The 27,729-nt window shown below is 41.6% G+C and overlaps 1 protein-coding gene across 1 annotated transcript; it reads left to right on the top strand.

The window, feature by feature from the left end:
* Positions 1–3,337: 3,337 nt before the first annotated feature.
* Positions 3,338–27,192, top strand: abcc12 (ATP-binding cassette, sub-family C (CFTR/MRP), member 12). The gene is made up of 31 exons (XM_030720642.1): positions 3,338–3,419; positions 5,556–5,617; positions 5,779–5,930; positions 6,078–6,224; positions 6,300–6,447; positions 7,231–7,467; positions 7,586–7,759; positions 9,349–9,496; positions 11,000–11,148; positions 11,459–11,566; positions 11,970–12,182; positions 12,271–12,342; positions 14,325–14,449; positions 14,940–15,012; positions 15,425–15,628; positions 15,792–15,926; positions 16,153–16,255; positions 16,917–16,967; positions 17,405–17,503; positions 17,615–17,718; positions 18,773–18,955; positions 19,116–19,342; positions 19,440–19,577; positions 19,657–19,846; positions 19,943–20,032; positions 22,435–22,624; positions 24,688–24,847; positions 24,951–25,029; positions 26,162–26,275; positions 26,523–26,687; positions 26,762–27,192. The coding sequence occupies exons 2-31, from the start codon at positions 5,567–5,569 to the stop codon at positions 26,852–26,854; spliced, it is 4,122 nt and encodes a 1,373-aa protein (XP_030576502.1). The 5' UTR covers positions 3,338–3,419; positions 5,556–5,566; the 3' UTR covers positions 26,855–27,192.
* Positions 27,193–27,729: the final 537 nt, after the last annotated feature.

Here is a 27,729-nt window from a genome sequence, read left to right as displayed (position 1 = left end):
CCCATGTAATGTTTAAAGAAGAGAAAAATTCATCCTGTTGAGTGATCTATTGCAAAGCAGGTCAAGAGAAGGAAAAAACAAACAGAAATTAAAATCTGTCGCTTTTCTAATGGTTTCACAACCAAGTGAACATTTCAGAAACAGATGACCACTTCAACTTCTAATGAAGGGAGATTAGCAAATAGAAAAGTGGTTAAAACAAACAAACCAAAGTATACGCTCAGAGCGTGCGATGGTGAGAGAGTAAGTGGGTTTTGTTTTGGCTCTAAATGGGGAACACTTCTGTGTGGGCGTGGTGGTGCAAAGTGTGTGAAAGGTGTGAAAGCTGCAGTCTCACCTCAGTCCTCTGGTCCCTCTGGCAGCATGCCTGCAAACGTCTCCATTCTTTATCTACATACACACACACACACACACATATATATATATATATATATATATATATATATATATATATATATATATATATATATATGTGTGTGTGTGTGTGTGTGTGTGTCATGGTCCCTGGGTTTAGGACTCAGGGTTTTTGTAATATTTCTTTTCTGTGGTTCTGGACAGTCTTGGGTTCCGGTTTGGTTTCATTCATGGTGAGTGCTTGTGTTATGTTTCCTGACTCCCTGATGTTTCTGTCTCCTATCTGTGTGTGTGTCTTATTCCAGGTCTCCGTTTATCACGTCCTGCTTTACTTTCAATACACTTGGATGACATCTACTGGCAACAGGGGTTATTGCACAGCCAAATGAAGCCCAGAAAATGCAACGCACCTTTCAGGTGTATAATAAGACTTTTTAACATATGTCGTGACAATTGCTTAAATGACTTTCCAACCCAGCCATGTTTAATGCATTTATGCTTTGCATCCCATATTAAAAAATATCTGCCTGAGTAATTCCATCCATGAAAAAAAAAAGAAAATGGAAATGCGTTTGGTTTGTCATTCATTCTAAATTACATACTGGACAGAGAAGATGTTTAATAATAATGCAATAAGGCAGCAGGTGAGATTGATGGTCCACTCTCTGTTTGGTGTACTGGATATTTTAGATCAGGGATCCTCAACTCCAGGCCTCGAGGGCTGGTATCCTGCAGGTTTTAGTTCTCCAGAGTCCTGCTAATGACTTCTATATTGGACTCAGGTGTGTTGAAGCAGAGACACATCTAAAACCTGCAGGACACTGGCCCTCGAGGCCTGGAGTTGAAGAGCCCTGTTTTAGATGTTAGATTCAACTCATTGTCATTGTTGGTGAGTAGGTATGTTACAATCACCGCGTCTTCAGCCATTCTTGCAAAACAGGTTATTTCTTCATTTTATAGATAAGCCTTTCATAAATCATGTTGACTGCACTCTATTTAACAATATAGGCAAAGACATTACACACAAGAGCACATAGAAACATCGGAATCACTTTATGGCAGACAATCGCTTTTTGGCACAACACCAGCAACACACACACACACACACACACACACACACACACCGCCATAAAGATGACAACCACAAAACGAGGGCAAGTCAATACTGCTTGTTGATAGTTTCTCTGACCTTTCCCCTCCTGCTGCACCTGAACCAGCTGACAGTCAGCTTCATTTCTTCATGCATAAAGTTACAAACACTAAAATGCCAGTTTGACGTTAGTTTACATTTTTTGTACTTCACATGGTCTCTGAACAGTCAGCCGTACTTGTACGTCTGCCGTAATACTGCCCCCTGCCGGCTATAAAAGCCAAAAACAAATATAGGGAAAACAGTAGCAAACTCTATTTTACATCCCATTCATACTGATGGAGTTATCAGTATTAATGATCATTAAAGAAACTACTGAAACAGAAATTTGTGACATTGTACACAAATTAAAAAAAAAAAAAGTCAAATGAATTGTCACAATGTATTTTTGGTTACAAATATTATCAGTCGTATTGCTAAAGGAGAAAGGGTGTGTGGAGACATGTCCCACTGATTCCACAACATCATGGGGATCATCATCCATGCAAAAGCTGTAAAGGGTGGAAGATTTGCATTTTCCAAAGGGTGGGACCTAAATATAAAAATAAGCCAATGAGCTCTGAAGAGAATGCATTACATACCCAAATATCAAATATTTAAATGCATACAAACCAAATGTGCCATCACTGAAACTGACTGTGAACATCCAACATCGAAAAGGTTTTAGAGTCTGCAGACTGGTGAGATTTTCTAAATGGGGAGCAGTGAGTTTTTTTCATCATCCTGAACATCAGTCTGGACACCATCTCCTGTCTCCACAGTCAGACAGGATCATAACGAAACACAGCAGCATGTTTGTGAATGTGAAGGTAATGTCCTTTAAGCCTGGAGTATCCATTTTCCATCCATTCATTCATGAAATTCAAAGTTTTTTTTTCACAGAAACCACAACAATAAAATGTTAAAGTAGTCCAGTTTAAATATGTGTTTAACTTAGCTTGTAGTCCTGGGCCAGTCATAAGAAGCAAAGCCCAACACCCGAGCGACCACAAGATGCTGATTATGCACTTGGTAAATCAACCCAGGTCTTCCTAATCCAGGACCACAGGGGCAGCTCCAGCGTTACATTTCTCGTGAGCAACAACTATGCCAGTAAACATGATTTTAAGAAACTTACTAAAAGAAGTAAATCGCCCAGTCAGTGGCACTACTTTAGTGTTTTTTTCTGGATTTCTTAATGATGTCGAATAATTAAACTTGCTCAGTTTCACATAGACAGAAAGAAAGGAATAATGACTGTCATCATAACTCCATGTTCCTGGACTGTAACCATGACAGTACCTCCCATACGAGTAACTTAACTTGGACACACTCTGCAGTTAAATTTTACTGATGTTTTCTTGAAAAAAGGATCTGAGAATTCTTCACATCTAGTCATGCCAAAATGGGATGCCCTGCTCTGCATGGTTGTAGGAACCTTTACGAGTCCTCTTCAGAATTGACAGTTGGCATGTTCGCATTACCTCCTCCAGCTGCCATTACCAGAAATATAGATACATTAATGTAAAAAGTTACCACTGTAGCTGGAGCATAGCCTGTATGCTCATATAATCATATGATTTGTGAGATTTATCAGAATATTTGCATCATTTTCCCAGCATATTAAGTTAGAAAATAGAAACTAGTTCAAGTCCAGATTTTATTAGTGTAATTGTTGAATGTAAGGTTGGTTTAAGGACACTGTCACATACACAGATCTTAATCAGATTTTTCATTCAATTGAATTGAACTGATTTGTCACAGTGACTAAGCTGTTGTCCAGTTAAAATGAGCAACAGCTATCACCTCCGAACAGGCCAACCTTTGAGCTCCATTTAAGCTACTTGTGCAAGGCAGAGTAAACTGCTGCTCCACTGACTGCTTTGGATTCAGCGTTGAGTAGCAGCAGTGCGTCTTCCTTGTCCTCCACGCACAGGTATTGTTCTGCTTTCTTGATCTACTTAGACAGGAAACGTTTCACTGTGTTTACTCTAAATTTGTTAAAATCCGTTTTGTGGATCTAGTTTGCATTTTAGTTCTGGCTGCATCACTTTTCACTGGTTCTTTATATTTTGTAGTTAACTTAATTTTTAAAACATCATTAGCATAAATAATCATTTTGCTGGGAATAGTTTACCTCAATTGCGTATCAGGTTAGAATAACTAATGTTTCTGTGTTACCTCCTCATGGCTGTATTTACATTTTTTTCATATTTTGCAAGTTCTGCTTAGATGGTTCTGAAATCAGTGCATGCAAAGCTTAAACTTTGACAATGTCAAAAAATAGCATTTGGAAACTCTATTCTAAGAAAATACTACCTTAAACACTTAAACAGATACAAGCCGAAATGTAACTGAGTTGTTTCTCGCTGCTGCGGTACACATGAAGCCTTTAAAGTGGCTGACATGACCTTTTAGCATTCAGTTGAACATTAACAGAGTGGGAGTGAATTTTGAAAATCATCTGAAGACTTAGAGAAAAAACTGTCATTATCACCCTGCCGGCGTATTGGAGGTATTCAAGGTCCTGCTCGCTCAGAGAAAACCTTTTTTTTTTTCCACAAAGACTACCAGTCACAGGTTTTGGCACAGTCAACCATTCATATTAATTCATGACCTATGGCTGGTGTCCTGACCTCAACTGCATACCAGCAGGTCCCATCCTTTCTTTAGCTGCCACTACACCTCCATCCCTCTCAAATGAACTCAACCACTCTTTCATCAAAAGCTTCCCTCATGGTCAGGTGTGTTTATTTACACTCATTTTAAATAAAATCTTCTTTAAAACTTAACTGTAGTTAAAAGAGAAAGTAGTTGAAATGAATTTGTTATCCATTGAAATGATGTCAGACCTGCTTCTGCATCTAATAATGTCTGCACTGCTTCTCCTGCTTATACAATATTAACTCTGTTAACCTTTCGCAGACTTGTTCATGTCCATTGAATTTTTTTAAAGAAAATCAAATTTCTTTTTCTATTTTTTATCTAGCTCAGCATACCATAATCCAACACAGGAACATTTTTTAGTGCATTTTTTTCTTCAAACAAGATTATACAAAAAATCAGAAAGCTCTGCTGGCTACAATTTAACCATTTTATTTTTAAAGTTTTTTTTTTTTTTTACAAGGGGATTAAAATCTTTCAAATTAAATCAAAACATCATGATGTGATTTACAACCATTTAAGTCTGTAGTTTAAAAAAATATAGACTCATGCTGAATATTTTTAAAAAGTTGGGACATGGGTGTGTGCATTGCTTACGTCTTGTAATGCAGGATGTGTCAGGGTTTGATGCTGTGACATGCTTGTGGACCTCAATGCAGGACTCAGTAGGCAAAAAGCTTAATATTAAAGTTTAGGCTTTATAGCAACACTTGGCTTGACATAAACATAGCAGGAACTTAAGGCATAAGCATAAACTTGAGCTATAAACATGACACATAGCGGCACACAGTGGGGAACAAACGATGACACAACAAGGACCGAGGAGAATACAATAAATGGAACAATAAGTGGAAACAGGTGAAGAGCACAGCTGAAGCACACAGGACAAAAGACTGTCAAAATAAAACAGGAAGTAACCAAAGCAGGTACACGCAGACTTGACACATAGAGGGAACCTAAACACGACCAAATCAGAAACCTAAATACAGCACTCAGGGAAACACTGGGAAGAGGAACAAAACATGAGACAAGGGACACAGACATGAGAAACAAAACAGACACATGAACACTGACCAAACACGAGGACATGGAAATCAAAACACAACACAGGCTTGACACAAACACCTGAACACAGACCACGGGAAGGACAACATGAGGGAAACAGGAACCAACAAAGATAACTAAACAGAAAACAATGACAAACTAAAATCCTAATTCATAACTAAACAACACAACTCAAAGAAACATAAGGAGCACGGGGGCCAACGGCAGGGATCATGACAGGATGAGGCACAACTGCAGCCTCCAGTTTCTGATCCTGGTAAATTATGCTCCCAAATTAGGCGTTTCTACTTAAATTATACTGTTGGCCAGTATAATTTTGACTCTGCAGTTTTGTTTCTCTCAGGATAGAACAAAATGAAGAAAGAATATTCTCTGGAGAACAATAACACTCGAGGAGTCTCATTTGTAAGTACTGAACAAACAGCAGCTTCACATGTTGCGTTTGCATTCTGACGTGTTTTCCTGCTTATTTTTTCAGACCTTTAGCTGTACCCAGAGTCTTTCATCCTTTCTGCCTTTTTATCTGATTCCATCACTCTGTCTTTTTTGCATTTCTGACTGTTTAGGCCGACGATGGTATCCAATGGAGAACCGGATCTGAGGTCTTCAATCCAGATGATGTTTATGTGCATGAATATGAAGCGCATCGCCCTTCCTCATTCAGGAAATACCAACAGAGCTTGCAGACTCTTAAGCCCTTCCGTTTTTCCTCACCACAGTCAGTGACAATGATGACATACTTGATTATTTATGCACTTAGATATTGTTTGATGAATCGTTACATGTGTCCATTTAAATACTGGATACTAGGACATGTATTAATGCCTTTCTTTCACAGAGCATTTTATGTCTACTTGATGTCTAGGTCTCACCCTGTGGACAATGCAGGTTTCCTTTCCTTCTCTACTTTTGCCTGGATGACCCCCATGATGTGGTCCATTTTCAGGAATAAGCTGGACATCTCAAATCTACACCTGTCTCCTTTTGATGTAGCTGACACTAGTGGAGAAAGGTCTTTCCTCTTCACATTTCACTACTGTCACGTGATGCAGTCACAGTATATGCCCTGACTGTAAGTGCCTTGCAGGTTTCAGAGACTCTGGGATGAAGAAGTGGCAAAGAAGGGCCTGGACAAAGCCTCATTGGTTCGTGTGACCTTTCGCTTTCAACAAACCAGGCTGATTCTCTCTATCGTTGCTGGAATTATGGCCATGATTTCAATATTTCTGGGTCCGGTGAGTCTTCATTTTTAGATTAGAATATGAACAGTCCCAGCTGTAAATGGTGGAAACCTGTTTGTTTTATCCAAGTGTCACACCTGAGCAGTTTAGCAAGTACATGCCTCATTAGCTCATCACCAGTATGCACTATGGGAAGAAGCTAAGCCAGCAGGTTTGGGCAATGTTCTGCTGGGAAACCTTGGTTCCTGCCATCCACGTGGATGTTCTTTTGACACGTACCACATACCTAAGCATTGTTGCAGACCGTGTACACCCCTCTAGGATAATGCTCCCTGTCACAAAACAAAAAAGGTTCAGCTATGGTTTGGCCTCCAAATTCCTCACATCTCAATCCAATCGAGCGTCTGTGGGATGTGCTGGACAAACAAGTCAGATCCATGGAGGCTCCACCTCATAATTTACAGGACTTAAAGAATCTGTTGCTAACATCTTGGTGCAGATACCACAGCACACCTTCAGCGGTCTAGTGGAGTCCATGCCTCGATGGGTCAGGGCTGTTTCGGCAGCAAAATGGGACAAAAACAATATTAGTCAGGTGATCATATACAATCTAGGTATTTAGCTATATTTATAGATGACATTACAACAGTCTTGTGACAGCATGATTGTGCTTTAAATTTCCATTATATACATCTGACTCTTTCAGAACCTCATAATTGTTTCTTTTTTATCTGACAGTAAAACCATGAACCTGTAAACCTGAATACAGTATGCAACTGGAGTTTAATGATTCACACACTTTAAGTGTTATAAATACTTTCTGTCCTGTCCTGTCAGGCTGTTCTGGTCAGTAAGATCTTGAATTACATTGAAACCCCAGAGGAGTCCACAGTGTCCTACGGTGTTGGTTTGTGCATCGGTTTGTTCACCACAGAGTTCTTCAAAGCTTTCTTCATATCCTTGCTGTGGGCATTGAACCTGCGCACAGGAGTCAGACTGAAAGGAGCTTTCTCTTCACTGGCCTTTCAGAAAGTCATATCTCTGCGGGTGCACAGTGGTATTTCAATGGGAGAGGTACAGACTGGTTCTCACCCATATTGTTGATACAGCATAGCCTTAATAGTGCTACAAATTAATTTGATTTGAGTTTTGATGCACTTCCTAATTTACTTCCTCCGTGTCTCCCACCAAGATGATTAATGTTTTGACCAACGATGGCCACAGACTGTTTGAGGCTGTGCTGTTTGGGAGCTTACTGCTGTCCATCCCTGTGCTCTTCACTATGTGTACTATCTATGTCTGCTACATACTGGGCTACACCGCACTGACTGGAATCTTCACATACATCATCTTTTTCCCCATACAGGTCTGTACATGTTGTTTATAAATCTGATATATTTTAAAGTATTTTATTTTGTACAATCATAAATTGCAAATGAAAATAGAAGTCAGTGATTTGTAAATCACCTTGCATGCACTGTAACGCCGTGTGCAGGAGAGAGTAACTGGGGCTCACTCAAGTGTCTGGTAGGGTCATATCACTGGGCTGGGAACATCATTGGATGTCACCTGCCTGCAAACACTGTGCACACCACCACAGGGGATTTTAAATCCAACAGTTAATAACTGCTCGAAGTGAAGACTTTCAGGGTTTTACAAACTTTTTACATCACTGTTTAGGAATTACGGTTTTTTGTAGTTTTTTACATTTTCAGAAGCTCAAAATTAAATGGATACATTAATATAATTTTAAAAATGGATAGTTTTACATTTTTTAAATCCTTTGTAGTCAATGACTGCCTGAAGTCCAGAACCCATGGATATAGCCAAATACTAAGTTTCCTCCCTTAAGATGCTCTGCCTTTCCTGCAGTCACCTTCAGGTGCTGCTTGTTTGTGGGTTTCTCTGCGTTCAGTGTTGTATTTAATAACTGGAAAACTCCACTGAGTTGAGATCAAATGACTGCCATTGAATAATATCCCATTTTACACTTGTACTCGCATTTAAAATTACGATGACTAGCTCTGAAATACCAATTCATAACTTTGAATCAACTTCAGATATTATGCCTGCTTCATTTATTTTGAAATATCAAGGGATGCACATGAGACATCAAAATCAGATATGTTTAAAAAAAATAATGTTGAGCAATACTGAAGTACAAGTATGTGTTTTATATGAGGTGATTAAAATAATAGGATATATGAATGTGGCAGTCTGATTTTATACAAAACCAAACAAACAAAGAAAAAAATGCATAGCTGAAATCTTTATTGTAAAACAAGAGAAAATGCAGATTATTCCTGTTGAACTTTGCTTTTATAGATTTTATAATGACTTTAAATATTGAAATTCACAAAGATTTAGTTTTGAAACTTCTGAAACAAATTTTCACTTTCACGTATGAGCCCTAAAATGTAGTTTCCCACCATGTTTTCATTGAAGGATCCCTGTTATCTATGCTCAAAGTTCATTATATCTTGGTGGGAGCGCTCCCCTTGTTCCTCTGAATATTCTCCTCGAAGCTGTTATGGTGAGCATCAGGGATGTGGACCTTCATTGGCAATCTGCAGCCCATCTCACCATAGCTTTTCACCGAGGCTTCAACCAGTTCCACAACAGGTTTTTGAAGAGAAAACAGTGTGAAAAAAAGGTTAAAACCTCTATGAACTAGTAACTGCATTATATGGAAAAATGCCAAATTTGAAAAATCATTGTTTGAACCACAAAAGCAAAGTTTGGGGATCAAAAATATTTTTTTCAGTTTGTTTACATGTAAAGAACTAGAAAAACGTAGTTTAAACCCAAAGACAAGACAAAAGTGGAAATTTGCTAATATAGAAAAACTGTGATTTTGGTGCTTTTTAAAAACATTTCCAGCACAATGTTTACATATGTTCCTTTGCTGCTTGTTTTCTTTGGTCACTTACGATGTGTTTTTCTTGATGTTTGTAGTTTTCCTTGGCCAGGCTCATAAGCAAATTCAGATGGAAGTCCATATTGATAACCGACAGCAGAGTTCGCACAGTGCATGAGATACTTACCAGCATAAAACTCATCAAGATGTATGCATGGGAAGATTCTTTTGAGAAGAAAATTGCAGGTAAGTCAAGCAGCTGCATGTTGACCAGCTGGATACATTTTTCTTCTGACCAGTATATCAGACATCAGGGATATTATTCATAAACTCCCATTTGTTTAAACATAAAATCAGCAGTCATACAGTCAGGCACTAGAAGATTGGAACTGTTTAGGTGCAACATCTCACACCTTCTACACCATCACACCTGTATGATGTGATGGTGTAGAAGGTGCAGATCAGAAGGTCTCATCCAGTCATCATGGGCTTGAATGTTATGGTAATTTTGGGCTTTTAATGTTTTCTTAATTGTTCTTTTTTTCAGTATGGAATGATCATTCACCATAATGACTTTTAAAAACAAAACTGGGTACAGTTTGAATTTATTTTGGATTTTTTTTTTAATACAATCAGGGTCAAAACTATACACAAAACTACACACATTAAACTTTGCTCCAGAAGGCATTTTGCTCGTCCGTGTGGGCAGCGTACAGTTTCGTACAGTTGTTTGAGCTGATGATCTTGGAATCTGCAGTTGTTTAAAAAAGACTCCAAGAAACCCTCCCAACTAAATCTATACTTCTCATTCATGGAGCTTCACTGAGTTCCTTGGAGTTTCCCATTGAATATTGGTCAATTCAATGGGTGCTGGCAAAGAGAAACTACCAGTTGTAGTCAATCATGATCGCTTATGAAATATAAATAGGCTTTGGCCTTGTCAGGTTAAAAGACATTGTAAAACTTTCAGCACCACTTAATAAAATATTTAAGTGACTGTTTGTATATATTTGAGCCTGTTTGTATTATTTTGACCCTGTGTGGATTAGAGAAAATCCAAAATAATTTCAAACTTGTGCTCCCAGGTCTAGTTTTTTCATTAAATAGGTAAGCTGTACAATTATTCCATCCTGGAAAATGAACAGTTCAAAGAAACCATTAAAAGCCAAAAATTACTGACATTCATCCCCATGATGACTGCATGTAAACTTCTGGCCATAACTGTAGCTCCAAAATGAGTATTAAGGTATCTTCGTGTCTCACTAATGGATGCTTTGAGGGTGTGCAGCACTGTGTAGGTTTATGTACCTATAAGAAGAATATCTCTTAACCACATTCCCTTCATTACAAGTTGAATTTATCTGCCTCTTAAACATCCAGTTGTTTGTGAGAACCTCTTGAACTCTGACTTACTTTCAATTTACCTTGGAAATTTATGGACATTTCTTGGATTGCAGCTGAATGCTCGTTCGCATTTTCTAGTTGACTGTGACTTATGACAAGTAGATTGCATGTGTGATTGTGAAACGCGTTAATATTTTATGATCTTGTAAACTTCAGGATGGATTCTTATCAGTGTTAGACACTGTGAGGTCCAGTTCTTCAGTCTGAACTCTTGTTTATTTCAGGGAATAAAAAAATATTGCTCGTTACTACGGCGTTACTAAGGTGCACACTAAACAACTGCAGACTGAAATGTGAGCCCACTAAAGATAAAGGTAACTGACCAAAACCTTTCCATTCTTACAGGCTTCAGGAAAAATGAAAAGAAATATTTAGAGAAGGTCAGTTATGTCCAGAATGCTAATACCAGCATCACCACCATCATCTCCACCCTTGCCACTGTTCTCACCCTTCTGGTTCACACTTTGCTGGGGTTAAAGCTCAGTTCTTCTGATGTGAGTACCACAGCAGTATGGCAATGCTCTACATGCAGAACAACACCTTTTACTACCATGCTGACTTTATGTAATTTTTGTGCTTTACAACGGAATACTGGAGAAAGCAAGTAAAAAGTAAGAAGTCTGTTTGTAGTTAGGAACTGCAGTCCAATGTTAGAGCATGTTTGGGTATGAGACATGAAATATGGGTTTATTATATTCCTCTGATTGTGATCTTGGAAAACCAGAGTGCTGTGGTCCATTTAAAATCAAAACAGCTTGCTTGCATTGTAGAATCACATGAACATACTTCTTTGTTTTTAACCAGGCTTTTACCACAATTTCCATTTTCAACTCCATGAGGTTCTGCCTCGGTATCCTGCCCATGGGTGTGAAGGCCACGGCTGAAGCTTTTGTAGCACTAAGACGATTAAAGGTAAAGTATTGGTCATCTCAGGCACGCAGCTCTGGGTGTAAGCAAAGAACCCACAGCCACTTGCTCTCAAAAGCGTTTGTTACAGAAAAGAATGAACTGATGGGCTGCACCAAGCAGTGCAAGATAGTATAAATAAAGAAGCATTAATTTGAACAGTCACTTGTGCAAAGCTACTCTAGTAGAGTCCAAGAATAATAAAAACATGGAGCTAGAAATGAGCAGAACAGGCCCTCTTTAAACATAACACCAGCCTACAGTACAAATCTGGTTACAATGCTACCTTGATTCCTGTCTTACTTTTATCTTTGCTTTTGTCTAGTCACACCATGTATCTCACTTTCAATCTGAAATATCAATGGTAAAATATGAATAAGCTTGTAAATGCAGTGTGTGGATATTTCAGAAAGTATTGCTGATCCAGAATCCTGAGTCCTACCTGAAGCAAAAGGCAGACAGCGCATCAGCTATAGTGATGAGAAATGCTACATTTTCATGGACCAGACCTGAAAACCCATCTGGCCTCCCACCCGGCACAGCCAATGGGGTGTCAGAACACAGGACAGATGAGACTGAAGCCTTACTAACACTGAGAAACATCTCCTTCACACTGCCGAAGGTGTGCTTTACCTCTGATCACGATACCTGAGGAGGTTATCTAGACTCTGCTGAAGGTAAACTAATGATCTCTCTGGTATTTCCTGAAGGGCAAACTGCTCGGTGTCTGTGGGAATGTGGGAAGTGGAAAGACATCACTGATTTCCAGCATTTTGGAACAGGTTAGTTTCTCCTTTGAGTTTTTTCGTCCACTTCTATTGTTTTGTATAGTTTTATTAAATATTTTTTTCACTATTTTTTTGGGCAGCACGGTAGCATAGTGGTTAGCACTGCTGCCTCACAGTTAGAATAACATCTGAAAGGTCTGGGTTTGATTCCACCTTGGCCTCTCCCTCTCTCTGTGTGGAGTTTGCATGTTCTCCCCATGCTTGCGTGGTTTCCTCCCACATTCCAAAGACATGCACTTACTGGGGTTAGGTTGATTGGCTACTCTAAATTGCCCGTAGGTGTGACTGAGAGCGTGAATGTGAGTGTGAAAGGTTGTTTGTCTCTCTGTGTTGGCCCTGCAACAGGCTGGCGACCTGTTCAGGGTGTACCCTGCCTCTTTCCCTATGACAGCTGGGATAGGCTCCAGCCCCCCCGCGACCCTGAACAGGATGAGTGGAAGTGAATGGATGGTCAGATGATTTTTTGTCATCCGTCATGTTATTCACAGTGTTTTTAACATGTGGAGAATGTGTGCTGAGAAGATGGAAGGAGTACTTTGAGGAGCGAGTGAATGTAGAAAATGAGAGGGAGAGGAGGACTAATGGAGAAACGTTAGTGAATCAGGAAGTGATTCACTAATCAAACCATGAAGATGTGGGAAAGAGATGTTGATGCTAAGCTGAGCCAATCAGTGAGCAGCAGTATGGCTTCTTTGTTTGCTTTGAGTGTGTTGACGGAGAAGTATAGGGAAAGTCAGAAGGAGCCTCACTGTGGCTTTATGGATCTAGACCAGGGATCCTCAACTCAATCAACTCAACTGAATCAAATGGCTGAATGACCTCCTCAGTATGCAGTCAAGTTCTCCAGAGTCCTGCTAATGACTTCTATATTTGACTCAGGTGTGTTGGATCAGGGACACATCTAAAACCTGCAGGACACCGGCCCTCGAGGCCTGGAGTTGAGGATCCCTGATCTAGATAAAGCACATGATAGGGTGCCAAGAGAGGAACTGTCGTACTGCATGAAGTCAATGGCACAGAAGTACGTGAGGGTGGTGCAGGACATGTATGAGGACAGAGAGACGGTGGTGAGGTGTGTGGCAGGAGTGACAGATGGGTTCAAGGTGGAACCAAGGTGAGCCCTGTTTGTTTGCAACAGTGATGAAGAGGTTGACAGATGACATCAGGCAGGAGTCTCTGTGGACTATGATGTTTGCCGATGATCTGTAGTGAGAGTACGGAGCAGGTGAATGAAAGCCTGCTCCGTACTCTCACTACAGAGCAGGTGAATGAAAGCCTGGAGAGGTGGAGGTACGCACTGGAGAAAAGAGGAATGAAAGTCACTAAAACAGAGACAGAAAATAAATGTGTGTATACATGTGCGTGAATGAGAGAGAGAGACAGGTGAACATGAAAGGCGTAGAGGTAGTGGAGGTAGATCAGTTTAAATACCTGTGGTCAATCATCCAAAGCAACAGATGGAGCATATGAGAGGTGAAGAAGAGAGTGCAGGCGGGGTGGAGTGGGTGTAGATGAGTGTTGGTAGTGAGACCTGCTGGACCATGATGGATGGTTTGGAGATGGTGGCACTGACAAAAAGATAGAAGGCTAAGCTGAAGATGTGAAGATTTTCACTGGGAGTGACCAGAATGGACAGGATTAGAAATGAGTATATCAGAGGGACAGCTAAGGTTGAGCAGCATGGAGGCTGAGATGGTTTGGACATGTGCAGAGGAGGGATGGTGGATGTGTTGGATGAAGGATGCCGAATATGAAGCTGCCAAGCAGAAGGAAAAGGAAAAGAGGAAGACCACAGAGAAGATTCATGGATGTAGTGAAGGAGGGTTTTGTGTGACAGGAGAAGATGCTAGATGGAGGCCGATGATCTGCTGTGGTGACCCCTAAAAAGAGCAGCTGAAAGAAGAAAAGGCAGTTCCTATTTTTTCTAACTTGTAAATATGTTTTTTTGTTTCTGCTTGCCTGATTTTATCTTTTAGATGCATCTTCTTCGGGGCTCCGTCACAGCTGATGGGACATTTGCCTACGTTTCCCAGCAGGCCTGGATTTTTCACGGAACCGTTCAAGAAAATATCCTCATGGGAGAACATTTTGACAAAGCCAAGTAATTAATAACTTACCATAAATCAATTATTGTTACTACTCTTGACTTTTCACTTGGAATAATATGTTACAGGCTATGAAAACAAGGCCAAAGGTTTTCAGGAACGATCATATTTTTCTCATGAGGTTAACATGAAAAGTGTTCAGCTGGGAGGAACTTCCTCTTATCTCTCTGAGTTTGTGTCTGATAAGGTAATCAAACAAAAGTAGAGGTCAGCTTCAATATCTGACAGGATTACAACAGGAAGTCCAATTCAGACTCTGTACAGTGTAGACTTTGCAGAAAAGTACCTTTACAGCCCCGAGGCGCTGTATGTTTGAGCAAATGAAATGAATGCTTTTAAAATAAAAGTGTTCAAAGACCAGTGCTTGTGGTGATTACATGTGTTATTAGACTCATTAGACATCCATTTTTTTCAAATGGTTCTGTTCAATGCACAGCACATCTCTCAGCGTCAGTCAGTTAGCTCTCTTGCATTGCTACTCCACAGATATGACAGAGTTGTGGACGTCTGTAGCCTCAGAGATGACCTGAAGATTCTGCCATACGGTGATCAAACTGAGGTAGGTGCTCTCTCTCCCTCTAAACAGCCAAAATCATTTAGTGATTCTGTGAAAGTGCATTAATTATCTGCATAAACAAGTATCCAGCAGTTAGTGTTGTGTCGTGAATACGAGCCGTTTAAACACATAATTGACGTCCAAAATAAATAATGAGCTGTTTGAAGCTGAACTAAAACAAATAGTAGCAAATATTATGTGAAGAAGAAGCAGTCTTGTATAGTATAAATGCGTAAGACCCCCTTTTATTATTTTATTATTAGGAGCTGGGAGCAATTTGTCGTCTTTTATGCACTCTTTCTGTCGTGGATGTCTTATTTTAATTTGCTCTGTTGTGACGTGTAAAACCTGATTTCACACTGAACTGGACCTTATTGGTGGCGGCATGATGAACTTTCTGCTCCTCTGTGGGCAGATTGGAGAGCGGGGGCTGAATCTGTCAGGGGGACAGAAGCAGAGGATCAGCCTGGCCAGAGCCGTCTACTCCAACAAGGACATCTTCCTCCTTGATGATCCCCTGTCTGCTGTTGATGCGCATGTGGGGAAACATATTTTTGAAGAATGCATAAAGAAGGCACTGCAAACAAAATCAGTCATACTGGTTACACACCAGCTCCAGGTAGGAAAACTGCTTCATTCTTTATGAATGAATGAATGAATGAATGATTTACCTGGTAATCATTCAAAAAACAAAATCTTCCCAGAGAATCACACATGAAATAGATTGTCTTATTGCTGCCAGTTCAACTGTTGTCACAGTTGTCCTCACTTATGGCTTCTAGTATTTGGAGTTCTGTGACGACATCCTGGTTCTGGAGGACGGGGAGATCAGGGAGGCTGGAAACCACCAAACCTTGATGAAAGCTAACGGACGCTACGCTCAACTCATCACCAACTACCAGATGGAACAGTCCGAAGTAAGAAAGCGCCCTGTGGTAAAATCTACAGTACCTCTTCTATACTTTTATTGTTTATTCTTATCATTTAAGCTACTGCACAGCCATCACACCTGTTCTTTATTGTTTTATTTGTTCAAAAACAATAAACATAATGGGGTCATTTGTACAACGGGGGGAAATTCCATAAGCTTGGTTATGTTAAGCTGAGCTGTAACACTGTGTTCTCGATTCTCTTGATTGTCAGAATGAGGAAGAGGAGGATGAGGAGGATGTGTCATCCAAAGATGCCGCCGAGCTGAACGAGGCTGAGCTCAGACATCGGACCGACAGCGGGATAGAAAACCCCGGTATGAAACCAAAGATGAAAAGAATTTTATATTTGGGATCATTTGTGATGCTTCAGTTCATGATAGACTTTAGATGTTTTAGTAGTGATTTTTTTCTAGTTTTTCTTAGAATAAATGTCAAAACTCACACTGATATTTTCTGGTATTGATTCTACATGTTGCTGTGCCAGCGCATGTGCAGCACTGGTACGTCAACATGTTTATCCGTTAAAGTGTGACCTTATGACCAGGAGCAGGTCAAAGTTTTGTAAATCAGAACAAGGCTTTGTTAAGTAATAACAGGCAGGAAAGCAAACATGCAGTCCTGCTATTGCTACTTATGATATTCTATTAACTTAGCACAAACATCAGATAAATTTCAATGTGTTTTCAACATTTTATTATTCTGAGTTCTGAGTGTGTAATGTAACATCATGCTCCAAAATCTGCCGCTGATCTGGGTTGAGATCTGTGAACATCGTAACATTATGCTGTAATCGAGTCAGGGCTTAAGTGACATTTCCCTCTAAGGGTACAAGTGGATCTATGACAGCAAAATATGCCTCACAGCATATCATTCACCAGTTCCCCTCACTGTAGGGGGGCTGTGTCTGTAGTTATAGTATGTCTTGTACTATGTGGTAAATGCAATCAACATGATGACTTCTATGCTTCCTGTCAGCATTCGACATGTCAGATGAAAAGGATCATGCAACAGCAGCTAACCAAAATCGTAAGTCTATCAAATTCATTCAGTTCTGAGTATCAGTCCAGGGTTCAAATATAATCTTAATTTTATTATGCAAAATCTTTGTTTGTTTGCAAACTCCTCCTATACAATCAGGAGTTAAGCAACCAAAATTGGCACCTTAGGTTCCTGAAGGTTCTCATCTATAGATATTATGATGTCATTGTATTACATAGCAATCATGTACCTGTTAAATTGCCAGTTTATATACTAAACCTAAACTGCAGAAATGCTGCAGTGTCCTGTTTTGTCTGCTGCTTCAGTATCACATATTTAGTTGTTGTGTGATGCCCTGTATTATGCCAAGCTAGATTATACATTTTTAGATTAATGTGTAATGGAGAAGCTAATATGATGTATGTCGATGCAAATGCAGGTCATTAATCCTGTTATGACTATTAAAATGTCTTCCCTCTTTTAAGCTCCTGTTAAGGCTGGTGATCAGCTGGTCAGTCAAGAGTCCTCAGCAGAAGGTGCTGTCTCCTTAAGAACCTACCACCAATACTGTCAAGCAGCTGGAGGTGTGGTACAACACACACACGCATTTACGTGATTCTTAGCAGTAATGCACAGTTCTAAATGTACCACCACCATGTTGGTTGATTAGGTTTGCTGTAACTCTGTTGCTGCAGGCTACATTTTGGTCTTCCTCACTGTCCTGAACATTGTCCTCATGATTGGCTCATCAGCCTTCAGTAGCTGGTGGCTCAGCTTCTGGCTTGGACAGGGTAATGGGGTGAGAATCCGCTCTCTCTCTCTCTCTCTCTCTCCCCTTCTAGCATGCACACAGAAATAAACACATCACGGATCACCAGCTTGATTGGAATGGCACTGGGTTCCCGGTGGGTGCTCTTCCTCCCACAGCTGGATCCAATAAAGATCATTACAAACACCAGCAGGTTTATTGTTTCAAGTCAGATTATCTGTGTTAGCCAGTCTTCAAATACTACATATTGCAAGAGGACTTTCAGTACAATAATTGGTCACTGGCTTGAACACCAGCTAGCAGTAGTGGTGCTAATGGTACTATTCCATTATACATTTACCTCTACCATAGATCATTTTGTTGCTTTAAGGAAAGCATGCCCTTTACCACAGACTCAACAGCTCCATGTAAAACTTGATACCTTTCTTACCACTGTGTTTTCTGACAAAGTTCTTATCATGTCTGGAATTTTTGGCCCCATAAACATTTAGTAGGGTTGAGGTCAGATGGTGGTCAAGGAAAGTCTATGAGAGATGGTGAATATTAGGACTCTACAGTCTTAAATTGTTCTTGTGAAGCTCTGAGGTTTGAATGAGCTCATTATCCTGGTGCAGTATGAGTCCTTCTCCAGGGTCGAGCACACCTGAAGAACTGAGCGCTAATTTCATGGTCAGGGAAGAACCTAGGATATCCAAGCAGCACATTTCATAGTGGTTTTGACACATTGTGTTATCATTGTCTCTTTAGAATTATCAGTGAACAGAATACTGATATGCCTTAGTCTGCCCATATCGTTTGTTTTAGCTCGATCCTAACCCCGTCCATCACCATTAATAATCAGCATTCTTTGACAGTACGTTTGTGGGCTGGAGTGTTATGATCTTTATTTAGCAAATTCTTTATCTGCAAATTAATCTTCCCATTTCACAGTGAACAAAACTTTTAGTCTTCCTGTTTGTGATAACTAACCCAGTTTCTGTACTGCCATATTAGAAGTCTTCTCTTTATCTGTGGTTTGTCTACCTCTTTTGTAACAAGGGGTTAAATTGCACTGACGTCACACATTTTGTCTGTTTTATCCCAGTCGTCGACTGAGCAAAGTTCAGATCCGGGTGACATCTCAGAAAATCCACGACTGCACTTCTACCAAACGATTTACGGTGTTGCGCTGCTTGTCATGGTCATACTTGCTGTCATCAAATGTTTCTTTTACACTTATGTCACCCTGAGGGCTTCCTGCAAACTCCATGACACAATGTTCAAGAAGGTACCCTGAAACCATCCAGAGCACAGCAATCCCTGCTGATTACCGTCAAACAGATTAAGTGTTTAATGATTAAAAGTTACCTAAGTACACAACATGAAGTAGCTATCGATAAGCTGCTGATAATGATTATTTTGTTGTTGTTTGTTTTATCCTCTCGCAGATTATTGCCAGTCCAATGAGTTTTTTTGACACGACTCCAACAGGCCGAATTCTGAACCGTTTCTCTAAAGACCAAGAGGAGGTGGACACTGTGCTTCCTCTTCACATGGATCCTTTCCTGCAATTTTGTCTGCTCGTCACATTCACACTTATCATCATCGCAGGCGTCTTCCCCGCCATGCTTGCAGCTGTGGTTATTATTGGAGTTTTGTTTGGCCTCATTCTCTTGTGAGTTTATAAGAGTTAAGGTTTAAAAATGGGCTTTAGTGCAACAGTAAATAGTTGTTTAAGGTGCTGTTTGCTGAACATCTCTTGTTATCTGCAGTGTATTCCAAAGGAGTATTCGTCACATGAAGAAGATGGAAAATATCAGCCGTTCTCCCTGTATCTCACTGACATCCTCTACCCTGCAGGGCCTCAGCACCATCCATGCCTACAACACAGTAGACAGTCACATACAAATGTATGACACCATTCTTTAATCAACACGGTACAGCAACGTAATCTCAACTAACTCCATCTTGTTCTTTGTCATATCGTAGGTTCAAGTACCTGAATGACATCAACTCCAATCACTATTTACTGTTTCATTCTGGCACACGGTGGCTTTCTTTCTGGCTGGACTTCATGGCTGCTACTATGACCCTGCTGGTGTCTCTGTTTGTAGTGCTCAGCAGTAACGACTTAATTAGTCCATCCTTGAAAGGCCTGGCCATGTCCTACACCATACAGGTAATAAGGAGAGCAGATTCAATTATGTTTGGTTAACTGCTGAGTCATGTTGAAATGTGTGTTTGTACTTTATCACAATTTGTGTGTGTTGTCCAGTTGACAGGCATGCTTCAGTATGTAGTAAGAGAGTCAACAGAAGTGGAGGCAAGGTTCAACTCGGTGGAGCGACTGCAGGAATACCTCACGGTCAGATTTGTCTCCTGCAACCATTCGTCTTTCATTGTCTTTCATAGTTCGAGGCCAAAATTTGCAGGCTAATGCTAAGTCAGCTTTAGAGGAGTTGTACTGCCTGATCAGCGAGCAGATGAACGCCAACCCGGAGATGGCCGTGATTGTGGCGGGGGACTTTAACCATGGTGAACTGAAGGCTGTGTTTCCCAAATTTCACAAGTACATACACAAGTACAAGACTGGAGTGTATTTAGGGTAGGGCAGACCTGGAGGAGTATACATCATCTGTACTCTTATATTATATTCTGCACTGAACAGCACAGTACAGTCCCTGCTGAAAGCCCAGGACACTGCCTATAGGTCTGGAGATAGGCTGGCTTATAGCAGGGCCCAATCAGAACTGAAGAAAGGAATTAAGCAGGCCAAGCTCCAATACAAGCAACGCACTGAAGAACACTTCAATGGCAACAACCCCCAGAATATGTGGAGGGGCATCAGGACCTTGACAGATTATAAAAACAGCAGTCAACTGGCCAGCCACGACCCCACCTTGCTTGAAACCTTAAACAGCTTCTTTGCACGCTTCAACAGGTTGGGCAGCAGAGAGGCTACGCATCTCCCCCAGCTGGAGGAGCAGCACCAGCCCCTTGTCCTGCAGCAGCACCAGGTGAAATCCACCCTGAGGAGGATCAACACCCGCAAGGCTTCAGGACTGGACAAGGTGTCAGGCCGGACTCTGAGAACGTGTGCTGACCAGCTATCAGGAGTGTTCCTGGACATTTTCAATCTGTCCCATGGTTCCTGAGTGCCTCAAGTCCTCCGTCATCATACTGGTACCGAAGAAGACGTCCATCACCTGCCTGAACGATTACCGGCCTGTTGCTTTGACCCCGGTAATCATGAAGTGCTTCAAGCGGATCCTTCTGAGGTATATTAGAGACGCCATCCCCGCTGACCTGGACAGCCTTCAGTTCACCTACAGAGGGAATCGGTCAACAGAGGATGCTGTCTCCATCACCCTGCACACAGCCCTGACCCACCTGCAGCATCCCAACACCTACGTCAGGATGGTATTTATAGACTTCAGCTCAGCATTTAACACTGTCATCCCAGACAAGCTGGCACTGAAACTATGTGAGGTGGGTCTGCCTGTGTCACTGGATCAGAGACTTCCTCACCAGCAGGTCTCAGGTGGTGAGAATAGGTGAGGCAACATCGTCCCCTCTGGTCCTTAACACGGGCATGCCGCAGGTTTGTGTGCTCAGTCCAGCCCTCTTCCCCCTGTTCACACACAACTGTGTTGCCATCCACCCCACGAACACGGTGGTGAAGTACGCGGACGACACCACATTAGTAGGTCTCATTTCAGACAACAATGAGACCCACTACAGAGAGGAGATCCAGCAGCTCACCCAGTGGTGTTCAGCCAACAACCCTGTGCTGAACACAGGAAAAACCAAGGAGGTCATTGTGGACTTTAGGAGGTCCAGGAAGACGGACCACACCCCCCTCCTCATAGACGGAGAGGCAGTGGAGCGTGTGGACAACATCAAGTTCCTGGGCCTCCACATCACATCTGACCTCTCCTGGTCCACCAACTCCTCCCACCTGGTGAAGAAGGCACAACAAAGACTCTTCTTCCTCAGGAAACTGAAACAGGCTGGACTCTCATCTCAGCTGCTCGTGAACTTCTACCGGGCCACAAGTGAAAGCGGACTCTGCCTTAATGTGACAGTGTGGTATGGCACTGGTGGTAAGAACAGCACAGGGCATTGTGGGCAGCCCCCTCCCAGACCTGGACTGTATATATGCAGGCCGGGTGATAAGGAGAGCCAGAGCCATTGTCACAGACCCCAGCCATCCGGGCCCCAGACTGTTTGCACCACTTCCATCAGGAAAGCGGTACAGAAACATACGGACTACCACCAATGGACTGAGGAACAGTTTCTTCCTCAGAGCTGTCAGAGCCATCACCCCCACAGCGCCACACACAAACCTCACAGACCTCATCACCCTGCAGTTACTCACACTCAGACACCTCCCCCAACAGCAACACACACACTCACCCCCCCACTACAGCCACACACTGCACTCACACACCCCCTCCCCCCTGCTGGCACACACCTACTCCCCTCTTCAGCCGCACATATAATCCCTCGCCCTTAATAAGGGGGAGGCTGGAAATTACTTCCTTCCTGCACTATTCTGCACACTTTAACTTATTGTGTATTTTACTATTGTTTTTGTTTATGTATTGTGTATATATGTCTTTTAAAAGGTAGCTGCAATGGAAATTTCACTGAATGTTCAGTGACAATAAAGCAATCAAATCTAATCTAATAATCTAATCTAATCTAATCTAATCTAATCTTCCCTCTGCTCGCTTCCCTAAAACCTATAAATTGTTGTGTTTGCAGGATTGTAAGCCAGAGGCTCCCAGGCACATTAAGGAGGCTCAGATCCCAGAGGACTGGCCTGGCAGTGGGGCCATCACCTTTAAAGACTATAAGATGAGGTACAGAGAGAATACACCTATTGTCCTGAATGGGCTTGACTTCCACATCCAAGCTGGAGAGAAGCTGGGCATTGTGGGAAGGACAGGCTCTGGTAAGGCCCCGAATTTAGTAGCTGCTACTTTTTCTTTGTTTTTCATTCAGTGGGATATTTGAATATTACCTGTTAATAACAAATATTTAAATAATGAAGTATTAAAAAAACAAAGCTACAGCAATCATGTTTCCAAAACAGTTGTGACACTCTTTAAAATGTAATGTTAAACACAATCATATTTAAATAGAAGATACTGTACAGAGACCATATCGAATGTTAAAACTGAAATATAATGATGGTTTTGAATTTGGCTTGATATGAAATCTGCTAGAAGTTGTGCAAGTGTTAGGAGCTGTTGTTTGTCATGTTACATGTTTTATAATGTGCCGTTGTTTAATAACTGACAGGTCTGGACTTCAGGTGCCGTTTACACGAAGCCATTTTCACTGGAAACGGTGTCGTTTTGATGCGTTTCAGCCTTTCGTTTACACGATGGCGTTTCAGAAACGATCCGCGTTTACACGAGGACATGTGAAACGATGAAAACGATGTAGTTCCCATGCCAGGCCACAAGTTGGCGTTGGTTTTCTCTTTGCAAAGTTTGTTTACGCAAGACGCGCATGCGTGGAGTGACACAGTAGGTAGTGCGGCAAATTGTTCATTACTTACAAAACGGCCAATGTGAGAGGTTTTGTGTGGACCGATGATGAGGTTGGATCGCTGCTGCACACAACGCTGAATTACAAAACGGTAAAAACACAGGAAAAGCATAAGAAGCACTCGTGAATCCGCGAGTACTGTTTATCAGTTTGCGCGTGCGCGAAAAACTGGCCGTCGCAACCATAGTGCGCATGTGCGAGTCGAGCGTTTTCAAATCACCCCGGTTTCAAGTGTTTACACGAAAACGCAAGCCGGTGCGTTTCTGAAACGCTCCACTCTGGACCCCGTTTCTTAGGTGCCGTTTACACGAGACCGTTTTCATTTTGAAACGGTGTCGTTTTGATGCGTTTCGGCCTTGCGTTTACACGACAACGGTGTTGTTTTGATGCGTTTCGCCCTTCTGTTTACACGACAACAGAGTGAAAACGATGTGTTTCAGAAACGGGGTCCAGAGTGGAGCGTTTCAGAAACGCACCGGCTTGCGTTTTCGTGTAAACACTTGAAACCGGGGTGATTTGAAAACGCTCGACTCGCACATGCGCACTATGGTTGCGACGGCCAGTTTTTCGCGCACGCGCAAACTGATAAACAGTACTCGCGGATTCACGAGTGCTTCTTATGCTTTTCCTGTGTTTTTACCGTTTTGTAATTCAGCGTTGTGTGCAGCAGCGATCCAACCTCATCATCTGTCCACACAAAACCTCTCACATTGGCCGTTTTATAAGTAATGAACAATTTGCCGCACTACCTACTGTGTCACTCCACGCATGCGCGTCTTGCGTAAACAAACTTTGCAAAGAGAAAACCAACGCCAACTTGTGGCCTGGCATGGGAACTACATCGTTTTCATCGTTTCACATGTCCTCGTGTAAACGCGGATCGTTTCTGAAAGGCCATCGTGTAAACGAAAGGCTGAAACGCATCAAAACGACACCGTTTCCAGTGAAAATGGCTTCGTGTAAACGGCACCTTAAACACATCGTTTTCACTCTGTTGTCGTGTAAACAGAAGGCCGAAACGCATCAAAACGACACCGTTTCAAAATGAAAACGGTCTCGTGTAAACGGCACCTCAGAAAGGCCCGTTTGGACGCCTGACTCTTTGAATGTGCAGCCGTGCTGTTGTAATACATGCAGAACTGTTCCTGAGCTCATTTAGTGATTTCTGTTGCTGAATTACATCTATTTTTAATGCAGTGCCATTTAAGGGCTTTCTATTGATTATTGTTTTTCAGCATCATTCCTCCTACATTCAGAGGCTTTTCTGCAACTTGATTTCATATCCTGTAAATGATTTTTAAGTTGTACAGTGATGTGCACCCTTATCTTGTTTACTTCTGAAAAACTTTCTGGGGTAGTTTTTTATTCCTAATTACTGTAATGTAGCTGAGAGTCGTCCATCCATTAACCTTTATGCCTTTAAACATTTATATGCTAAATTATCTTGCTTTGTGTCTGTAGGGAAATCCTCTTTAGGAGTTGCTCTATTCAGACTAGTGGAGCCTGCAGCGGGAACCATACTGATAGATGGAGTGGACATTATGGCCATTGGCCTGCAAGACCTGCGCAGCAAATTGTCTGTGATCCCTCAGGATCCTGTGCTGTTCATCGGCACAGTCAGGTAGCCAACCACAACTACATAGAGGTTTATAGTTTGTACACAAGCACACACCAATTTTACTGCTGCGGATCAGTTACTGGTTAATCAGCTGTTTTTCTTACAGGTACAACCTGGACCCTTTTAATAACTACACTGATGAGGAGATCTGGAGAGCGCTGGAGAAGACCTACATGAAAGACTCAGTATGTTATTAATACATTACTTTGACTGTACAGCCTTATTCTTTGTTTTGTTACTGGCTTTTGAATCCATTATCCAAATTACAATAAAAAAAACAAAACAAAAAACTATTTCATGCTGATTATGCAGTTTGGTTTGTTCTGCTTCTCCCCTTTGTTTCCTGTAGTTTAACATTTGCAGCTTACTTACTGTCTGACTTGCTCTGCATGATTCTTCCACTGAAGATTTGAAATTTGGACTTTTACATTCTCCCCAATGTCCTACATTTTATTATTACTAGTGAACTAACGCCTGAATTCTCAAGATACACTCAGGAGCTCCTCTCTGGCAAATATGAACTCTCGAGTAGCCTTAAGCCAAGACTAGCATGGAGGCTGTGAGGTATTAACAGCTAACCAATCATTCTTCAGTCTCCTTTCTAGTCAGCCAAATAGCCTCCTGTCTGATCTTGTTCCTGAATAATCTCTAGTTTACAGCCTCCAACTGATTAGCTCTTTGCCAGTTAGCCTTCAGCCAGCAAGCTTAGCCCCTAGCTGCTATCTTTGCAGACTTCTGTCCATGCTACATCTTTCTCCAACTTTTAGTAACCAGTTCATCCACCGGAGACTGCCAATCCTCAGTCCTTGCCATCTATTTAACCCCGCACCTCACCCGGAGGCCAAGGTGTACCTCTCAGGCGTCTGAGGCATCTTAATCCTCTCTGTAGGTCCCCCCCTGTGCTCCTGCTTCTGTTTCCTTCCTTCCTTCTGCCTGTTCTGACTCTCGGCTAACCCTAACCCTCCCGAGAAGACCAGCCTGTCTGCACTGCCAGCAGTTCATGTGCCAGGGGGCTGTCAGCTCTTTGGGTTCCCTGCTCCTCAGTAACCCTGGCTCTCCAGCCTGGGCCATCCTCCCAGGATCTTCTTGTTGCCTGTGTCTGCCTGAAACCAGTCTGTCCATTCAGGATTTCAAACAGTTTTGCTCTTGGCTGCCTTGACTCAGACAAGAATTATATGACTTAGTGGTCTGTTTTTCTTTAAACCTAACAAAGCTGAGCTGGGTTTTTTTGCTGTGAATATCTGCTTTTTGTTAGTCTGAGAGGTAGCAATAGCAGTACTAAAATTAGTACTGTTAAATATGATTGTGTTTTCTCAGATCTCCAAGCTGGAGGAACAGCTACAGGCACCAGTGTTGGAGAATGGAGAGAACTTCTCTGTTGGTGAGAGACAGCTGATGTGCATGGCTAGGGCTCTACTCCGTAACTCCAAGGTGTGAAGACACATATAAAGCTTTGCATAGTTTCTTTTTCTTGATGATGCCTCTTAATTTGCATATTTTGTTCTACTGCTAGCACAGAGTTAATTGGCTGTGACACTGCTGTCACATTGGCTTGTGATTTCTCCGTCAATAATTCCATTACTTACTTGTGTGTTCAGAGTGTATAATAATATATGAGAATTCTTCCTTCAAACCAGGACTGATGCCCACACTGATTTTCCCTCCTATTTTTCGGCAGATCATTATTTTGGATGAAGCCACAGCATCCATTGATTCAGAGACAGACGCTCTAATCCAAAACACCATCAAAGAGGCATTCCAAGACTGCACCATGCTTACCATAGCACACCGCATCAACACTGTCGTGCATGCAGATCGCATTCTGGTCATGGACAACGGGCAGGTAATGAACAATCACGACTGCGCAAAGACAAACACAATCTTTAACTTAAAGTTACAAAGTGTTTTGTTCGACAGGTGGCAGAGTTAGACCATCCAGATGTGCTGAAGCAAAGGCCAGACTCTCTGTTCTCATCGCTCCTGACTGCTGCCAGTACAATAAACTCGTGAACCAAAGGGGACCTACAATAGCACTGTGGATACATAATAGTATATAACAGTTACCCATTTACACAGCCTTATCCAAATCTGCACTGTGGTACTGTAATCTTCTGTGGTGCGTTTATATGACGTGTAGCTGAGCAGCAGAGATGAAAACTGCTAACAGTGCAGGAAAGAAAATAATATAGTTTTTATATTTATGTATTTATCGCTCCTGTTTGCTGACACAAATTAATGAGCACTGTACTTAAATGAGTTTCCCTTCACAGCTCATGACATGTTATAGTTTAGGTCCATCGTGTCTGTTTGCTCCCACTAAATGTTTTAATATACACAACATTTGCAAAACAGTTTGAAATTATTGTATTGTGGAAGTATAAGCATGTGAAAATGTCTGATATGAAGTGTGGTAATAAATTATGGAAATTTGTATGTTTCAGTTGGAAAAGTTTTTTTTTTTTTTTTAAATACCGTATTTTTCGGACTATACGTCGCTCCGGAGTATAGGTCGCACCAGCCAAAAAATGCATAATAAAGAAGAAAAAAACATATATAGGTCGCACTGGACTATAAGTCGCACTTTTTTTGGGGGGGGGGGGGGGGGGGGGGGGGTTGATAGAATCCGAGACCCAGAGCAGAAATTCCATCTTGAACGGCAATTTAAAATAATAATGGATTAAAGAACAGGACGAACACGGTTACGCCTACGTTATGCTAACGTAGCACATTCAGCTACATGACGCACAACGAACACGTGTTCGGTATGTTAACGTAACATTAAGTTATTCAGATAACCATAGCATAAAGAACATACTAACAAGTTAACCAAACCATCAATCCATTGAATTCTTCATCCTCGGTGTCACTTCTAAACAATTCCGTAC

Source organism: Archocentrus centrarchus, chromosome 3 (assembly GCF_007364275.1).
Source record: "Archocentrus centrarchus isolate MPI-CPG fArcCen1 chromosome 3, fArcCen1, whole genome shotgun sequence".
Taxonomy (NCBI): Eukaryota; Metazoa; Chordata; class Actinopteri; order Cichliformes; family Cichlidae; genus Archocentrus; species Archocentrus centrarchus.
Note: the sequence above shows the minus strand (reverse complement) of the source record. Positions and strands in the feature narration are given on the sequence as shown.